An 18,691-nucleotide genomic window follows, 5' to 3' on the forward strand; every position below is an offset into this window, starting at 1 on the left:
TGCTAAACAACCAACCCCTCTATTAACTAGATCACACATTAAACACCTCCAAACACTCCACACTCGGTCCATTAGGTAGCAACCTTGGGTGTATTCACTAAGAAGCAAACGGAACCAAACTGGGAGGGACCTACCTGAATTTGTTGAATAGAAACTCTTATTTTTGTTGTAAAAAGTTTTACGTTTGGAGTAAACGGTTTCCGTTGGAAAACGTTTTGGACTAATGATTACACCCCTTGATTAGAAGCATGTGAATCTAATTAAGGTGTGCTGGGGAAAGAAGTCCCACCCTGATTTCCAGACTGGTGGAAAGACTGATGGGTGAAGTGAATTCTGTGAGGATTACGAGAACTGGTTTAATGTACTTCTGAGGAACAGAAGAAAGATGTGTTGGGTCTCACCCGATTCGAGAAGGTTGCTGTGTCATGCGTTGCTCTTCAGAGCAGGGTACGTCTTAAGGGGGTAATATCTGGCGTGTTGTGGGAAATCGTTGTAGAAGAAAGTTCAACGAATCCTGGGAGTGATTGATGCTCGGTGGATGAATCGTGTTGTGAATGGAGAAAAAGTGAAGAATCTGTCTGTACTTTTAGTTATTTTAAATGGACTCCTTACTTATACAGGTGAAATGTGTTTATATGAATTTCCGTGTTAGAGGGTTTATCCAAAGACCGATGCAGTGTGATAACTAACGCGTTTGGAAATGTGGAAAGTGTTTGCAGAATGAAAAAGCTGAGATATCTGTGTTGTGGAGGTGATCATTTCATGTGTTGTAGAAGTGAGGAGAATGTGGAGTGTTGCAATTGCGGTGGTAACCATTAAGCAACGGCTTTGGAGTGCCCGACGAGGGTGAAGGTAGAATAGGTGGCTAGAGTCAGGACCAGTCAGAGCATCTCATATGCAGCAGCAGTACGAAGGGGTTGAGGGATTGAGTGGTCCTGAAGAGTTCATAGTGGTGGATAGGATTTCTCTGCAGGCGGCAGGGATTGCCTCTCACCAGAAGGATCCAGAAATGTTACATGTCAAGAAGGTGGACTTTCTGGCATTAATAGCTATCATGGTTAAAGGTATTGCCAAAGTGGAGAGGACGTCCAGGGAAATAGACATCATTGTGTATGCGGCAGAAAGGACTGAAGGACTTCTCGGCAGAGGAGTGACATGGAGTATTGTCACATGCTGTACCACCCTTTCAGGCCCCAGAGCATGAGAAGGGATATTTGAAGGAAGGAAGAAGTGGGAGTTACTAGTTTTAGTTGTGTGGATTAAGTTAGTTTTTCCCATCACATGTGGATTATTATTTATTTATTTTTTCAACCCTGTCCAGTTGGTGGCGGTAATGTACCTTTTGGTTGCCAACTGCCATTTAAAAACCACAGAAGAAGAAGAAGAAGAAGAAGCTAACTGCAGAAGAAGTACAACAGCTGGGGGTTGCATCAAGAGTGCACAGTGTAGCAGCAGTGCAGGAGAGAAAAAAAGGGGGCACCATGGAGTGTTACCAATGTGGAAAACAGGGTCATCACCCATCTGAATGCTGGGCCAAAGAGTTGACATGTCGCCATTGAGAAATATTTAAGATGACTGAAGTTCATATTTCATTTAGAGTGATACATTTTTAGCATATTTGGAGTTTCTGTTATACACGAGATTTCCAGTGTTCTGTTTGTAACACTCGGGTTGATTGGCACTAGACTAGAGGCTGTATGTTATGGATTAAACTCATAACTGCTGATATGGTTGACGCCAGACTGGAGGTACAAGGACAGAGGATACACTGATTATTATTGTATTGTGTGAAACAATGTTATTCTGTAGCAGCTGACAAAGTCACTGGCTTCTGTTTTGACTTCCTACAAGCCTCTCGGGCTGGTGTTTACGGAACAGTTGTACGCTGAATAGGATATAAGGGCGTTCTCAGAGAAGGCCAGTTAGACATTATCTCTGCTTCTGGGATGGAGGTTTCTCCCTGTTGCAACTTGTAATAAACTAAATAGATTTTTGAATGACTATCTGCAACTGCTCTTCTCTTGTTCACCTGGAAATTCCTATTACATCACCCCTCCCTCCTTTCAGCGAGCCTGGATCTCTGTGAGAGAGGAAGGCCGTCCTGTCTGTATCCCCAGGCTGAGCACTCACACACAGAGGGACGATGAGGCTAGGTTGGGTCCGAGGGCTGGCCCCTTTGCTGGCCATGGCTGCTGGAATACTCTACATCACATCCATTAAGCAGGAGGTTCATTCTCATGGGGAGAGACTGCAGAGGGCCCATCAGAATGACTCAGTCAGGGGCCAGGACATGCTCAAGAGGCTGGAGAAGATGGAAGCTCACATCGAGAAGCTGGGTAAGTCTCAATCTCCTTCATTTAACTGTGACTTACCTGGAAGAGAAATGCCAGTAGCTCTGTCCACACACTGTACCTGGACTACAGTCTGCCACTGTTCTAGATGGTAGGGCAGAGTTAGAGGGGAGGATTTGAGAACACATTAGAATCTAGCCTGAGCCTACATGTAGAGTTGATCCCAGGAAGTTATTTCAAACTAAACAGTGATGATTGTAAAAGGGAATTTGTTCTCAATTAAATAAACTAATAAAATATTAAATTAAATTAAATATGCTCATAATCATTTTAGATTGTTATTTAATCCTGTACACTGTTGCTTATTGCACAACATTTGATTCACCAACTTCTGTGTGCCAAAGTTTGCCACATTGTTTACTATTACAAAAAACTATTCTCCAAGGTAGATCAAACATTATTAATCAACTTTTTTTTTTTTAAACACACATGCAAACAGTTACTGAAGCTATGTAAATAAGGTCATGCTCCGTTTGTATGAAAAGGGGTGACTCATGTTGATTCTGGCAGCCTTAACACACTTATTACAGTTTGATGAACAGCTGACGTGTGTCCACAGTGAAGACAATCAACGAAGGGATCAGTCTGAAAGAGGGGCAGGCTGTGAAGGCTCCCGAGGTCAAGAAGGAGAGGAAGGTGGTGAAGAAGTTGTACCCCAACTCAGCTCTGTTTACAAGCTGGGGTGACGAGCTCTCAGAGGAGGAGCAGAAAGAGGCAGAGGGGCTGTTTCAGACGTATGGATACAACGCCTTCCTGAGTGACAGACTACCCCTGAACAGGGAAATCCCTGATACTCGCGATCCTAAGTAAATAATTTTCCTCATCTCTCCTCCACACAATAAATGATGTATAACTCAAGACTTCTGAATTCTAACCACAGTCTGTTGCATCCGAGGTCATCTGAGGTCAATTCCATCTCCAGCACTTTTAATGCAGTTTGATGAATAACATTGAAATTGACAATAACTTTAAGAGTGAACCCGCAGCTTTGGTGAAGTGAATTAATGATATGAGCAAGACCAAATGTTTTTGTTGTGCCTGTTAGGTGTGCTAATCACCAGTACCCCCATGACCTGCCCACCATCAGCGTGGTGTTGATCTACTTGGACGAGGCCCTGTCCATCATCAAGAGAGCCGTCCGCAGCATCATAGACAAGACCCCCCAACGCCTGCTCAAAGACATCATACTGGTGGATGACCACAGCTCCAATGGTTTGCCTAATTGGTCTTTTCTCTACGCATAGAAACATTTGAAAGTATATTTGTTAACATTTAGATTGAACTTTGACTGAAAGGTGTGGCTTTCAACTTTTGTTGTGTTTCACTGATTTGCAAGTTTCTGCTTTCACAGAGGATCTAAAGGAGAAGTTGGACGTCTACATCAGCTTCATCCAAGAAGAGCGTCCGGGCCTGGTGAAGAGAGTGAGACACTCAGAGCAGCTCGGTCTCACACAGGCCCGCCTCTCAGGGTGGAGGGAAGCTGAAGGAGATGTGGTAGCCATCTTGGATGCCCACATAGAGGTCCATGTGGAATGGTAGTCTAAATGTTTTTTTGTTATAAAATATGCTTTTGAATCCCTCCTCCCAACATGGTATTTTCAGTCTGTGTTTGTGTGAACAGGGCGGAGCCTCTGTTAGCTCGGATAAAGGAGGACCGCACGTTGGTGTTGACACCGGTGTTTGACAAAGTCAATTTCGATGACTTGACAGTCACACGTTATGGACCTGCTGCAGACACCTTTGACTGGGCCCTGTGGTGTATGTACGAGCCCTTCAGACCTGAGTGGTACGCCTTGAAAGACGAGTCACAGCCAGGAAAGTGAGTTTCATGATTTCATCATAGGATGATAGTCCAGTTTCACAAGTCTGTTTGAATAGGCGATAAGGAAAGCACAGCATTGGGTCGTAAATCTCACCTAATATTTACACCTGGATTATTATTTTGCGTTATCTATTCATTAAAATGAATGTCACTTCTCCCAGTGTAGAAATGACCATGATTTGTACTGTATGTTTGTCAGGAGCCCCTCCATTATGGGCATACTAGTGGTTGATCGGCTGTTTTTTGGGGAAATTGGTGCTCTCGATGGTGGTATGAAGATCTATGGAGGTGAAAATGTTGAACTGGGCATCCGGGTAAGCTCCTTTAGATGAAATCAATAAAATATTGCCCATAATCATTTTAGAATGTTCTTTAATCCTGTATACTGTTGCTTGATGCACAAATGTGTTCAGTTTGGATCTATCAACTTCTATGTTCCAAAGTTTTCCACATTGTTTACTTTTACATATGTACTTCAAGGTAATCCTCCAAAGCAGATCAAACCTTATTAATCAACTTTTAAAAAACAAATGCAAACAGTGATTGAGGCTAATAAATAAGGTCATGCTCTGTTTGCCCCTGCATTAAAAGTGCTGGAGACGGAATTGACCTCACGATGACCTCGGATGCAACAGACTGTGGTTAGAATTCAGAGGTCTTGAGTTATACATCATTTGTTGTGTAGAGGTGGCGGAGAGATGAGGAAAATTATTTACTCCGAAAATGTTGAACTGTGCATCCGGGTAAGCCCCTCTGCTACAGTTTCTAAATGAATGTTTGAAATCAAAGCGGACTTGTTTTTGCAGAATTACTTTCTGTTCTTGAGTCATTCAGTTTGCACAAACCAATCTACATCCAGACACTTCAGTCCATATCTATAAACTCTTCCTTCTCTCTTGGTGTTTGGTTTATCTAGGTGTGGCTGTGTGGTGGAAGTGTTGAGGTTATACCTTGTTCTAAAATAGCCCACATCGAGAGGGCCCATAAACCCTATCTCCCCGATCTGAGCATTACAATGAAGAGGAATGCTCTGAGAGTGGCTGAGGTCTGGATGGATGAATACAAACAGAATGTCAACATCGCCTGGAACCTCCCACTGAAGGTACTGTACAGAACAAACCATTCAAAAAGTAGGTTTTGTTCAACTGCTCCTATAGAATAACAATAATCGCTGTTATGCATGCTTTGTGTTTGAAAAGAAGTAGACTAGACAGTAAATATTATGAAAACTGTTTATTACTCAATGCCATAATAAAGATCATAGGATCTATATGAAATGATGGAGGTAAACAAAAAATGGATAATAGGTGGATTGTTCACATGGCCTGTGTTTCTGATTTAGAAATCTTCCTCTTTCTCACCACAGGACCATGGCATAGACATTGGGGATGTTTCAGAGAGGAAGAAGTTGAGAAAGAGGCTGAACTGCAAGCCCTTCCAGTGGTATCTGGACAACGTGTATCCCATGTTAGACCCCCTGGGTGACTTGCTTGGTTATGGAGCTGTGAGTGATGCTGAAACATTTATCATTGTTCTGCACACACACACACACACACACACACACACACAGTCTGCTGTTCTATTATGTACTATTCATTAATTCATTCAACTACGCGACCAAGACACTACCCACTTTATATCTATAAATACATTCATACTTGACATAACACATTCATTTTCTATACTGTATGTATATACACTGTACCAGGATAATAATCTACACTTTTATAACCGTTTAATCTCTGTCTATAAAATCAACAGCTGGTCAATGATCTGAAGACGGATCTCTGTATAGATCAAGGCCCATTTCCAGGGAACACACCTATTTTATATGGATGCCATTATTATGGTCCACAGGTTTGTAGAATCATTGCTTAGTATTTTTTTTATTTAACTACATGTATAATATGGTCCATCCCATGGCAGACCTGGGATTCAACCCATACCACAATGCAAAATATTGTCAATACCACAGACTCAGAAAAGCGAAAATATCTATCCTCTCTGTCCAGAACTGTTATTATCGAGCCAGCGGGGAGATCTACGTTGGAGGCATCAGGTCCCATAAGTACGACAGTAATCGTTGTCTGGTGGACACTGGCACTCGAACCCCAGGACTGTATGAGTGCAAGGTGGCCAAGCAGAAGGGATTCCACATGCTCTGGGACTTTCAACAGGTGAGGATTACAACACTCTGTAAAATAGGAAAATGTATACTAATAAGCATATTGAAATAGGGAATTTCAAAGGCAACATGCCCAAAACCATGGCTAAAAGAACTGTAATTTACTTTTTAGTGGTTTTTATTGTGGTATGTTGTACAGTAGACTGTGTTTTACATTTTACAGGGAAAAGCCATCCAGAACAGACAGACAAAGAAATGTCTGGAGATTGCCCCAGGGGACGACACCTACTACCAGCTCATCATTCAGGAGTGCAGTGGGCAGCACTGGAAAATACAGAATCTGATAAAAGACTTCTAAAACACTGAGATAGTTAGGCCTAGCAGAGACAATACAGCAGGACTATATGAGTTATCATGCTTTGAAAAGCCAATCGGTGGTCATCAGTGAGATGACTGTGTGATCTTAGTGAGCTGTTGATTGGGGACAGAATGTGGCATGCTATTGAGCTGTGTTTTCCTTGGTCCTGAATGTAAATGCAAAGAAATAATAAATATAATTCTTGTATTTACGCTCATTTGTGGTTTGTTATTGATTCACTGTAGATTTTCACCAAAGAGGGTCATATAATATTTGTCTGCATTGACATCATATAGAGATGAGTTGACATCAGTGTGGTTTTGAAGAAGTCCCGTCCTCGACTTCTCAGGGATTTCTATATGAGTTCTCAGAGATGAACTTATCCCACGTCCTCTGCCACATGGCCAGCCCCCTCTCCTTCAGCTGTGATGGCAGTGAGCTATATCTACGGTAGAGGACATATAACAACAACTTTCTCAAACACTTTTCACGACTACAAATTAAGCAGTTGGTAATCTCCGAACTCAATCACCCATACGCTAGCTAGCTATGTTAATTCTGTCATGAGAGATTAAACAGTTAGTATCCAGAGCAAACAGAGGTAATACCATAGAGATACATGAAATACTATTTCATTTTAATTCTCCAAACAACTCTTGACCTCACCTCATGGAGTTGATGGCCAGCTCCTTGAGAGTGCCCAGGTTAGCCCTCAAGCCACCGATGCCCACAAACACCTCATAGAAGTCATAGGAGAGCCCAGTGGTCCCAAACAGGGACGGGTCATCAGAGCTGACCACTATGGGGTGGCCCTCAGACATCAGCACAGCTGCAGGGTGGTTCCTTAGGTCAGACACCAGCTTCAGCACCTGGTCATAGACACACAGGGATTCAGGGACATCAGCACTGGTTTAACTCAGTGGACTAAAGACAACTGAACCAGAGATATTTAGAGTTTCAGTTCAGATTAACTTTATTGTCCCCAAACTGAAATACCCTACAGTACTGCTTTTTTATTTAACCAATGGGAATATTATGATGAGTACTGACAGACAATGTGGCATTTACCTGGTTTGAGATGGGGCATACTTCCACGGCCACGTTTCCCTTCCTGGAGAGCTCCTTTGCCAGTGGGTGGTGTGCCAAGGTGTACCCATGCCCAATACGTGTGGTGTTGAACATTAGGGCATCTAGAATGTTTTCATCCACTTCAGTGCCCATCTGGTCTGCGCAAGTATGAATGTGCGCACACACACACGTTATACTGTAAGTGCATCACAATAATGTGTATATACCGTAGATTTGTTTTTGTTCATTACACAATTGTTTTAATCAATCATCCTATACTTGCCAGTCTCTCCTGCATGAAAGAAGTATTGCAGCATGACTCCAAGCTCTGCAGGTAGAGATAAGGCCTCCCTGAAGAACCAGAGAGGTCTTCCCCTGTCCTCCCTGCCAACCTAAAACCACAAAAGAACAGTTGATTTTACAATGTCTGTCAAATAGATGCAATGTAATAAATAATTACGTAAACATTGTAATAAATCATGAAATGGTATATTTGTGTATTGATTTTCAGTAATGAGAGGGCATATGATTGGTTCTACCCCTCAAGAGAATTCTCACCAGGTCGAATCCTGCAACTAACTCTGGGAAATCCTTCTGCATCTGAATGGCCTCTTTTACAGCCGCTTTGACATCAGACACACTCAGAACCCTAAGGTGCACACAAGGGCAGAGCCAATCATCAGAAATCATAATTCTACTGTTTTCATTGCAACAGGCAAGCTCAATCAAGCACAGCTAGAGTGTCCAAAATGATTATAAATAGTATTTGAACCCATGTCTGTACTGTACCTATGGACGGAAATGATGAGTCGAGCTCCCAGAAAGCCAGGGTGTTCAGCCACAAACTGTTGAGTGACTTCCTGATAAGTCCTCAGGGACCAGGCTTTATCATGGATGCTTCCATCCAGCTCATATGTCTGCAGGATGTGCAGAATAAAAACAGTTTAAAACATCACCAAAAACCCTTGAAAAAGAAATGTCTAGGTATCTCATATAGCCTAGGTAACATGTAATTCCAGCCCACTACATTGCCCGTTATACTTCCGATTAAGGCCCACAGTACTAACCCTTGATAGTCCAGTTCTTAGTTCCAGGTACATGATGTTGTCATCAAACAGCTGTTCTAAGCCCTTGTAGAGAAAGTCTTTAAACACAGGAGCGTAGGTGACCAGCCCAGCTATGGCCACAAATGCCATCTCAAACCTCTCCCACACTGCGTCCTGGCTCGGGTAGGTAGTGTTTGGATCATCAGTGAACAGTGTGAGGTTCTGCATCAAGCTGGAAAAACATCAAAAAAGGCAATAAACTACCCTTCCATGAATAAGAAAGTTGTCTTTTTGCTACTACATGTGTTCATTCATAGGCGCCTATTTGTATTGCTTGGCTCTGATGATATAGTGGACTACCTGCTGTCAAAGTCTGTAGGATCCACCATGTTGGCTCTCAAGGTCTTCAACAGTTGCCAGTAGAGGCAGTCCCAGGTAGGGAAGGGCCGGCGACTAGAGAAGACGAACCGTACAGACCTGCCCCATGTGAAGCAGATGTAACAATGGGGCCTGTATGTGATGTTCTTCACCAGCCAATCAACACTCACCAGAGATGAGCTGTGGATGTGGAGGGCTGCCCCTGTGACCCAGCATAGAGAATATACTAACCGTAGTTAAATTGATGGTAAACATATTTGTAAGGTGAGCCAAGGTGCTCCTCAGCTGCACTAGGGCAGTGGGACTGTATTACTGTCTTACCTTTGGGCATCCTTTGCAGCAGGTTAAAGATGGGGCTCTTATGGATGAGGGGCCGTGCCTTGAAGAAGTGAATGGCAGGAGGGAACTGGGCCGCAGCCATCTCTTGTTCTTTTAGCTTGTGAAGGTGTGCGTCGAGCCACTGCTCTGCCTCTGTCAGCTGCACACGGCCCCCTGTCTGCCTGGAGGACTCCTGGCGCATCATCGTCTCCCTCTGACGGGGGTCAGGGGTCCCGCCACATACAGTCACACAGCACATCACAACTGCCAACTGGAGGGTGATGGTATAGCTCCCTCTAGAGGGGAAAACCATCTTGTCCTGCAGTGTCATTGGAGATTGGAAGTGGCTGTGGAAATCCTTCTTGAAGAGGCCACTCATTGAACTAAATGCTAGACTTAATTCAACAATGAACACAGAGTTTTTCAGAGATAGTAATTTAGGACACATTTTAATTTAGAACATAAGGTACTACCGTAAACCTATACGCTGATGCTGCTAGTTCCTTTCTAAGCCCTGAACAGGAACGTTCAGATAATCATACAATTTGAATCATACAATTGAATGCAACCAACATTTACATTAATAAAATAAAGCATACTTACAAATGAGAAGCAACAGAAGTGAGGTATTATTCCCTTATTCACACTTTCCTTCTCAAGTGTGTAAACCTTTCTCAATAAACTACCCCTGTACTATGCTATTTAGTCTGAGTTGACGGGCTCACAATACCATTGTGTTATGCCCACTTACTTAATGGCTGTTGCTAGTCAGCAGAATGCAGCCCAAAAATGTAGCATGTCATGAGATTCTCTGGAGGGACCATGGATGATTCAATTGAATAAATAACAAGAGACTATAGTGCAACTCCTTTGTCGAAAAAAAATGCATTGTATTACAATCTGATAGAGAAAAATGTGTAGGTCAAAAAGAGCTGGCAACTGATACTATCGATTTATACTTTAGAACATATTGTCACGATATAACCTCTTCAGATGGAAATCTTGACTCAAAATGAACAACATAAAGCAAAAAATAAACACATAACCATACGTATAATTTAATATGCATTTCAATCCTCATATACATACAGAGCACCTTACGGAATGACAACATCCCCCTTCCTTCTGTTTCATGATACAACAGCAAAGACATAACATCAATACATTAATTGGATTCAATAAGGACATAGTTGGTCTTCAATGTTTTTCCCGCATCACTTCCTTTTAATTGTGATAGATGGGAGCAAATAGCTATGGGTGAGTCAATGCTCCATGTAATTTATATTTTCATGAGAGGAAGATGTTATTAGATTAAATAAGGAACTGATACAAGATGCATCAGTTACAATAGAGCCCCACAGTGGAGGTGTCATAATACCCATAAAACCTAGCAGTCAAACAGTGAAATGGTTCCAATAATTTTTCGACCATCAATTTTTCCTGTAGGGAATTTTAGAAACACTTACAATAAGGGCTGTGTTTTGTGTAGGCTTACCCTGGGGTGATGTTTTGATAACCATGTAAATCTCTCTCGGACAAGGTGACTTTTATCAATATATTCAGCTCCATTTACTCTCAGATCTGAAAATGCTAGAGATTCTTACCTTTGCCTCGATTCGGCAGTTTCGTCCAGATCATCATGGCATTTGTAGTAGTTCTTTATTATAGCCACATTAGCATTTTATTTTGGGGGGGTAAATACATTGATGAAAGTGACCTTGTCCTAGAGATATTTACACGGTTATCAAAACGTCACGCCAGGGTAAGCCTACACGAAACACAGCCCTTATTTTAAGTGTTTCTAAAATCACCTATGGGAAAAATGAATGGTGGAAAAACGATTGGAACCATTTCCCTGTTTGACCGCTAGGTTTTATGGGTATTATGACTCATACTGTGGTACTCTATTTCTCTCATGCAGTCTGATCCAATCAGTCTGAAATGATTACTGTCCAGCCAATCATAATAAAGATGACCGCGGTGTGTAAACCAAGATCCCCAGGGGGAGCAGCAGATCCATTATCACTGTGCAAAAGTACCTCCTCCTACTCACATCTGCAATGAAGTTCAACTTTTATACTGTCCCAAGATGCACAGAAATACAACAATACGACAAACGGTTTCTTTTCGATTTTTAACAGCATTTTTTGAATTCTTCTCACAGACACAGGAATGGTAACTTTCACACAACAAAAATAAATAACTCCTCTTCAAGACGATGGATGGCGACACTCAGTCCAGAAACTTGCGGTTCTGGTTCTGACCAAAAAGAGCCACTCGAACCTCAGGCATCATCTGAGCAGAAAGACAGACACTGGATTAGTGTCAAGCTGAACCTCATGAAAAACCACAGAGTAAGGGGCCAAACTATATCTGAGAATTTGCAGTACAATCATGTGCAAAACTTCACACAGCGTATACATCTGAAGAGTTTTGTTAAGCCGATAGCTTTATGTGAGGATATTCACACTGTTGGTTGTTTATATAGTCCATTAACTAGATGTGCTAGCTGTTCATAGTACATTTACATTTACATTTCAGTCATTTAGCAGACGCTCTTATCCAGAGCGACTTACAGTTAGTGAATACATATTTTTTTTTTTTTTTTTTTTTTATACTGGTCCCCCGTGGGAATTGAACCCACAACCCTGGCGTTGCAAACGCCATGCTCTATCAACTGAGCTACATCCCTGCCGGCCATTCCCTCCCCTACCCTGGACGACGCTGGGCCAATTGTGCGCCGCCCCATGGGTCTCCCGGTCGCGGCCGGCTGCGACAGAGCCTGGATTCGAACCAGGATCTCTAGTGGCACAGTTAGCACTGCGATGCAGTGCCTTAGACCACTGCGCCACTCAGGAGTACATGGGCGCCACTATAGTTCCTGTGAGAATGTCCCTGTGTCCTTACCTGCTGAGCCATGAGGTCCAGTCTGCTCTCTAGGGTGTTGGACACCTTGATCTTCCCATTAGCGTTGTAGATCTCAATACCTCCAGAACTGAAGGAGACACACAAACATCTTTGAATTAACTCATGAACCCTTGACTGACACCTTAGTCAATTTTTTTTCAATGACGTCGTGTTAATCAATCAATACTAATTCAAAGTAAAACCTATCTGAAATGAATGGGTTCACATTGAGACAAGGGATTGTCCTCTTACATCTCTGGGGACAGGAAGTTGTCCTGGTCGATGCGAACCTCAATATTGTTCTTCACTGCTGCTTTATAGATGGGAATGGTCTTCTGAATAGCCGCCTGAATAGGAATTCAACATAAACATCATATGAATCATGCATCAACCCAGCATACAAAGAAATACACTTGAACAACATTTAACTGTTAGGATAGAGTGAAAGAGTTAATTCTGACCTGAACCACCTGCAAGTCCTGTTTACGACAGCGGATGGTCACTTTGGTCTCAAGAAGCTGATAGAAACCCTGATATTCAACAGCAGAGCAACAGACACATGAAAAACATTTGCTTTAAATAAAAAAACACCTTACAACGCCTTTGACCTAAATAACTTGTAGGCCTATGTATATGCGTGTAACTGATAGACACTACTGAATGTAATGTAATTTATGAATGTAGTCCTATAGTAATAGGTCTCTGTTTCTCTCAGCGTTGTAGTTCTCCTTGAGCTGTTCTTGTCTATTAATGTTCTGTATAAAACACTAAACCCGTGTCAGTGACAAGTATTTTATTATTTCCATTTTAACTTAACGCGATTATAGTATTGAATACCCCCAACTTTATTGTACACAATGGTAGAAAGAAAAGGCCCCACCTGCAGAACCAGCCCATCCATCAGTGCTGGGTACCTGGCTGGGTCCTTGGCTATGTTGGCCAGCCGTTGACGCGCCTCGCTCAACATTTCCTGAGTGCACACATTGAGAGGGGTTAGCCTATTATTTACATAGAATGCGTTGCTGTAGTAGAACATCATGCCACTTACTGAAATCATGTCGTCGCGAGCCTTCAACACCTTAAGACGAGCCTGGTTCATCAGGTTAGACATTTGACTGTAGAGGAAGAGAGGCAAGTTAACAAGAGCCTGTGACACAGGACCACATTACAAGTCCAAGCAGGTGTAAGCTATAGCTAATGTAACATATACTGTGCTTCTTACAATGGAGGAGCTGTTGGATGTGACTTCAAATTTCAAATATAAAAGATTTAAAAGGAAGTTGCGCATCAGACAAATTCCTCTTTAGAGAAAAGAAAAAAGAGATTGAGGAAGTCTCTGAGGGAGCTGAGAGACTAGCAGCAACACTTCCTGAGCTGCAAAGAAAAAGAGTGACTTACATTTTCTTCTGCTGCTCGATCTGCTTCTCTTTCTTCTCGTAATACTCCATGATCTTCAACCTCTGGGTCTGCACCAGACGGCCCTTCTCGATGTTGAACTCCTCTTCCGCCTGCAGGGGGAGACACATGTCACTCAGAGTAAAATAATAATAATAATAATAATAATAATAATAATAATAATATAATAATAAGCCATTTAGCAGACGCTTTTATCCAAAGCGACTTACAGTCATGTGTGCATACATTTTTACGTATGGGTGGTCCTGAGGATCAAACCCACTACCCTGGCGTTACAAGCGCCATGCTCTACCAATTGAGCTACAGAGGACCAGTACGCAATGAGGAGGCCCTATCTTTATGACGGTAGGGTAATTTCCTCACTACGGAGGATACATTTTAAGAAGAATTGAACCAGTAGAATTGTTAAGGGGACAACTAAAATGCTTGCTTTCATTTAGTCAATTCTCATTATGTCTTAGGAGTGATTATGCTATCTCATTTCAGTTGAATGTGCCTATGCAAATCTTTTGAGGTTGTGTGTGCTGAAAACACACACTGGATTTGTGTGTGCTGAACTATGACAGTCACTTGTGAATGAGCACTGTACCTTGGCATCAATTTCCTCTGCCTTCTCATTGGCCTCCTGCTCAATGAAGGCCATCATGTGTTTGATCTATACAGGGGGATAGAACAGTGTGAATTTGAGAGGAGTTGACAGTAAAAGACTCACCACATTAGGCATGCTTTCCAAGTCATGTTTTATACTGAAGAAAGTCAAGAGGCAGACTTAGGAAGCTTCATTGCCCTGTACATTAATTAACTTGTGTCTTTTGGTTCCACCATGTGGTGTGGAATGTCTGCCTGGTGTTTAGCTTAAATTTCTGTTTCATAATTGTCCCTGTAATGTTCATCTAACAAAACAATGTTTCTAAACCATAAACCACAGAGGGAACTGTAATTATGAAGCCTCCTAATCAATTATACTTCATATACAGTGCATGAGAAGGATTGGTGAGACAAGACACCCAGACATAGGATCACTCAAGTTCCTCAGCTGACCATGGGTTTTCCCATCATGTGACCATATATTGCATCTCGCCCTCACAAATACAACACTGAGTAAATGTATTTTGCAATTAGATGTCTAAATTCAATTTATCAACAATTAAACGTCCTAATCATACTAGACATTGTGATTGTATTTTAGTAGTAGTATTTTAGATATTTTTCAATGACAACGTTGGCATGATACAATCACAATTCTGCTCCTTACAAATATACTGTTGCAATCATTTATAATTGGACATTTAGATGGATAGAGGGTGAAGGTTAAAAGGCTGTAATTGCAATACCTGCTTCTGAACGTCGGCATCGCTGAGCGCCATGGTTGCAGCAGTCTAGGATATTCTGTTTCCTTGAAGAAAAGATAAACACCGTGATTTCAATACAATAAATGCAACCTGCTTTACAATATTGTAAATCCTTTAGTGCGATGTATCAAGCAATTAATGAAATACCAGTGAAATACAGCTAGGAATGTATGAATTAACCGTTGTAGTCGTGACTAAAGATGTCTACGCTGGATCAGCTGATTTTCCACGTCACATGATGTTTACTTCCGGTCTCACCCACCAATAAGATGTGTGATGAGCAGACCCACTGGTACTGTATATCATGCCTGCTACGTTAGGTTAGGGTTATATATTAACAGAAACGAGTGAGTGCAGTGGAGACATTTGTAAAATATATAATAAAGAGTGGTGGAAAAAGTACCCAATTGTCATACTTGAGTAAAAGTAAAGATGCCTTAATAGAAAATGACTCAAGTAAATGTGAAAGTCACCCAGCAAAATACTACTTGAGTAAATGTCTAAAAGTATTTGGTTTTAAATATACTTAAGTATTAAAGTAAGTATTCAGCCCCTTTGTTATGATAAGTCTAAATAAGTTCAGGAGTAAACATTTGCTTAACAAGTCACACATATAATTGTATGTGTGGGATATAGAGAAGAGGTAGTCATTCACAGTGAATTTCAAACACAGATTCCACAAAGACCAGGGAGGTTTTCCAATGCCTCGCACAGAAAGGCACCTATTGGTAGACGGGTCAAAATTTAAAAAAGCTGACATTGAATATCCCTTTGAGCAAGGTGAAGTCACTACAAAGATACAGGCGTCCTTCCTAACTCAGTTGCCGGAGAGGAAGGAAACCGCTCAGGGATTTCACCACGAGGCCAATGGTGACTTGAAACTCTTATAGAGTTTAATGGCTGTGATAGGAGAAAACTGAGGATGGATCAACATTGTAGTTACTACACATTACTAACCTAAATGACAGAGTGAAAAGAAGGAAGCACATACAGAATAAAAATATTCCAAAACATGCATCCTGTTTGCAATAAGGCACTAAAGTAAAACTGCAAAGAATGTGGCAAAGAAATTAACATTTTGTACTGAATACAAAGTGTTATGTTTGGGGCAAATCCAACAAAACACATCCCTGAGTACTATCCATATTTTCAAGCATGGTGGTGGCTGCATTATGTTATGGGTATGCCTGTCATCGGCAAGGACTAGGGAGCTTTTTAGGATTAAAAGAAACAGAATAGAGCACAGGTAAAAAAACAAACAGGTAAAAAACATAAGGCCAAATATACACTGGAGTTGCTTACCACGATGACATGGAATGTTCCTGAGGGGCCTCGTTACAGTTTTTACTTAAATCGGCTTGAAAATCTATGGCAAGACTTGAAAATGGCTGTCTAGCAATGATCAACAACCAACTTGACAGAGCTTAACTAATTTTTAAAATAATTATTCGCAAATATTGTACAATCCAGGTGTGCAAAGCTCTTAGAGACTTACCCAGAAAGACTCAGCTGTAATCGCTGCCAAAGAAGATTGTAACATGTATTGACCCAGGGGTGTGAATACTTATGTAAATTAGATATTTCTGTATTTCATTTTCAATACATTTGCAAAAATTTCTAAAAACATGTTTTCACTTTGTCTTTATGGGGTATTGTGTGTAGATGGGTGAGAAAACAAATCAATTTAATCCATTTTGAATTCAGGCTGTAACACAACAAAATGTGGAATGAGTCAAGGAGTATGAATACTTTCTGAATGCTTGTATTAAATTAATTGAAGCTGTCAAGCATGGACTTCTCACTGAATATCTTTCTCAAATGTTAATATTTTAAATGATTTGATACATGATTGTAGCTAATACCATCAAAATTAGAGGGAAATCAATTGCAGATAATTTCATCATCAGAGGAGGCTGGTGGGAGAAGCTATGGGAGGATGGGCTCATTGTAATGGCTGGAATGGAATAAATGGAACGGTATCAAACACATCAAACATATGGAAACCACATGTTTGACTCTGTTCCATTTATACCATTACAATGAGCCCATCCTCCTGTATCTCCTCCCACCAGCCTCCTCTGGTCAACCTTTATTTAAAGTATTTTTGTAATAATCCTCAGGAATAAATTGTCTGTGCAAACTGACTATGTAGTCAATGGTGCAGACCATGGTGCTGCAGACCATGTATGGGCCTTGCCAGTAGATGATGCTAGAGGGTTAGAGGGTTAGAGGAATTCCATAAAGATAGCACAGACTTTCCATTCTGTTTCTGACTCAGTCTGCATTCTTTCCTTCTACAGCACAGTGAATTACTGTCTGTCATCTGGAAGTGTGTCAGAAAACTTTGGCCAACTGCCTGTGTACAACACTAACCTCTCTGCCTCCTCTGTACTGTTAATTATGTCACTCAGAGCAAGGCAATAGGCATAATGGATAGCAGAGCTATTTTCCCAAGCTGGCACAATGATGAATAGTAAGTATTCAATCACTTTGCATGCTGTAATTCTATAGCAGCATCTTACAAATGGAATATATTTATTTTCCCCTCCATAAAACATGCATGGCCACATTGTAGCCAACTGTTACGTCATAGTCTGGGCACTGGACAGGGGATGGAGAAAGAGAGAGAGTGGAAGAGTGAGATAGAGAGGGAGAGAGATAGAGATAGGGAGGGGGGTGCTCCTGTGTCCTGTGAAGCAGCTGGTAGTCCATTGCTAACTACAGCGTGTATGTCACCCTCTCTATTGCTGTGTCCTCAGCCCTGACTTCCTGTCCGAGTGCACGTCTCTTACTCTATTTCAACATCTGTCTCTTGCCTTCGACTTTCAACACTTTACAGAGAGGAGCCAGGTAAGAAAGACACTTATTTTATTCTGCTCTTAATTAATGGAATGCAAGGCCGCATCACAGGATATCTTGTTGTTTTAAGGTAGGGCTTTCCAACCCTGTTCTTGGAAAGCTACCATCCTGTAGGTTTTCATTCCAACCCTAATCGAGCGCACCTGACTCTAATAATTAGCTGGTTGATACGATAAATCAAATTTGTTACAACTGGGGTTGGAGTGAAAATCTACAGGAAGGAAACTCTCCAGGAACAGGGTTGGATAGCCCTGTTTTAGGGGAATTGTGGTGTGTGGGTGCATAGTACTGTAGCAGTATTAGTAGTACATAATAGTACACACAAGTAGTAGTAATATATGCAGTTGAGGTGACAGAGCCTTGTAAAAGCTTGCTTTGTTAAACCAATATGGAAGGGGTCTATATCAGCCACCATGGAGCTCTTTGATGTTATGAAGGGCACAACTCCAAGAGGTTTTAACCTTGTGTACCACCTGTCAACATAAACATACCACCTGTCCCTGGGTGTTGTTTGGTGGTTGTCATTAGTTACTAATTAAATCAACAGGGACAGGATTATGTCCGAAGTCTTGTGTCCAGCTAACTTGTCATTGGCATTGGAAAATACTAGCCTTTTCTCGAGTGTGTGTGTGTCTGTACGTCCCTGTGTGTATGTTTGTGTGTGCACGCGCGTGTGTGTGTCTGTTGTCAT

General features: G+C 41.6%; 3 protein-coding genes across 4 annotated transcripts; 1 reads left to right on the plus strand and 2 right to left on the minus strand.

The window, feature by feature from the left end:
• Positions 1-2,143: 2,143 nt before the first annotated feature.
• LOC311140717 (putative polypeptide N-acetylgalactosaminyltransferase 8) lies at positions 2,144-6,656 on the plus strand (the record flags this gene model as incomplete). Its single annotated transcript, XM_084175902.1, has 11 exons — positions 2,144-2,336; positions 2,911-3,157; positions 3,397-3,563; positions 3,703-3,886; positions 3,973-4,170; positions 4,373-4,487; positions 5,090-5,275; positions 5,540-5,677; positions 5,935-6,030; positions 6,186-6,350; positions 6,522-6,656. 11 exons carry the CDS (start codon positions 2,144-2,146, stop codon positions 6,654-6,656), a joined length of 1,824 nt encoding a protein of 607 aa, XP_084032028.1.
• Positions 6,657-7,001: 345 nt separating this feature from the next.
• Positions 7,002-9,845, minus strand: LOC311139121 (adenosine deaminase 2-A-like; the record flags this gene model as incomplete). The annotated part of the gene is made up of 9 exons (XM_084174012.1): positions 7,002-7,101; positions 7,323-7,525; positions 7,725-7,882; positions 8,008-8,116; positions 8,283-8,373; positions 8,514-8,641; positions 8,792-9,002; positions 9,131-9,350; positions 9,470-9,845. The coding sequence occupies 9 exons, from the start codon at positions 9,843-9,845 to the stop codon at positions 7,002-7,004; spliced, it is 1,596 nt and encodes a 531-aa protein (XP_084030138.1).
• A 657-nt stretch (positions 9,846-10,502) lies between these two features.
• Positions 10,503-15,381, minus strand: LOC311139212 (V-type proton ATPase subunit E 1-like). 2 transcript variants are annotated; one of them, XM_084174118.1, is made up of 10 exons: positions 15,322-15,381; positions 15,124-15,185; positions 14,379-14,444; positions 13,772-13,881; positions 13,422-13,488; positions 13,254-13,343; positions 12,835-12,903; positions 12,626-12,720; positions 12,374-12,461; positions 10,503-11,761 (listed from the first exon to the last, which is right to left on the minus strand). In XM_084174118.1, the coding sequence occupies exons 2-10, from the start codon at positions 15,154-15,156 to the stop codon at positions 11,699-11,701; spliced, it is 681 nt and encodes a 226-aa protein (XP_084030244.1). In that variant the 5' UTR covers positions 15,157-15,185; positions 15,322-15,381; the 3' UTR covers positions 10,503-11,698. The 2 variants fall into 2 exon arrangements, with proteins under 2 accessions (XP_084030244.1, XP_084030243.1); XM_084174117.1 differs by having other exon boundaries at positions 15,289-15,374.
• Between the last annotated feature and the right edge of the window lie 3,310 nt (positions 15,382-18,691).

The sequence above is a fragment of the Coregonus lavaretus genome (genome assembly GCF_964263955.1).
Source record: "Coregonus lavaretus genome assembly, chromosome: 13".
Lineage (NCBI taxonomy): Eukaryota > Metazoa > Chordata > Actinopteri > Salmoniformes > Salmonidae > Coregonus > Coregonus lavaretus.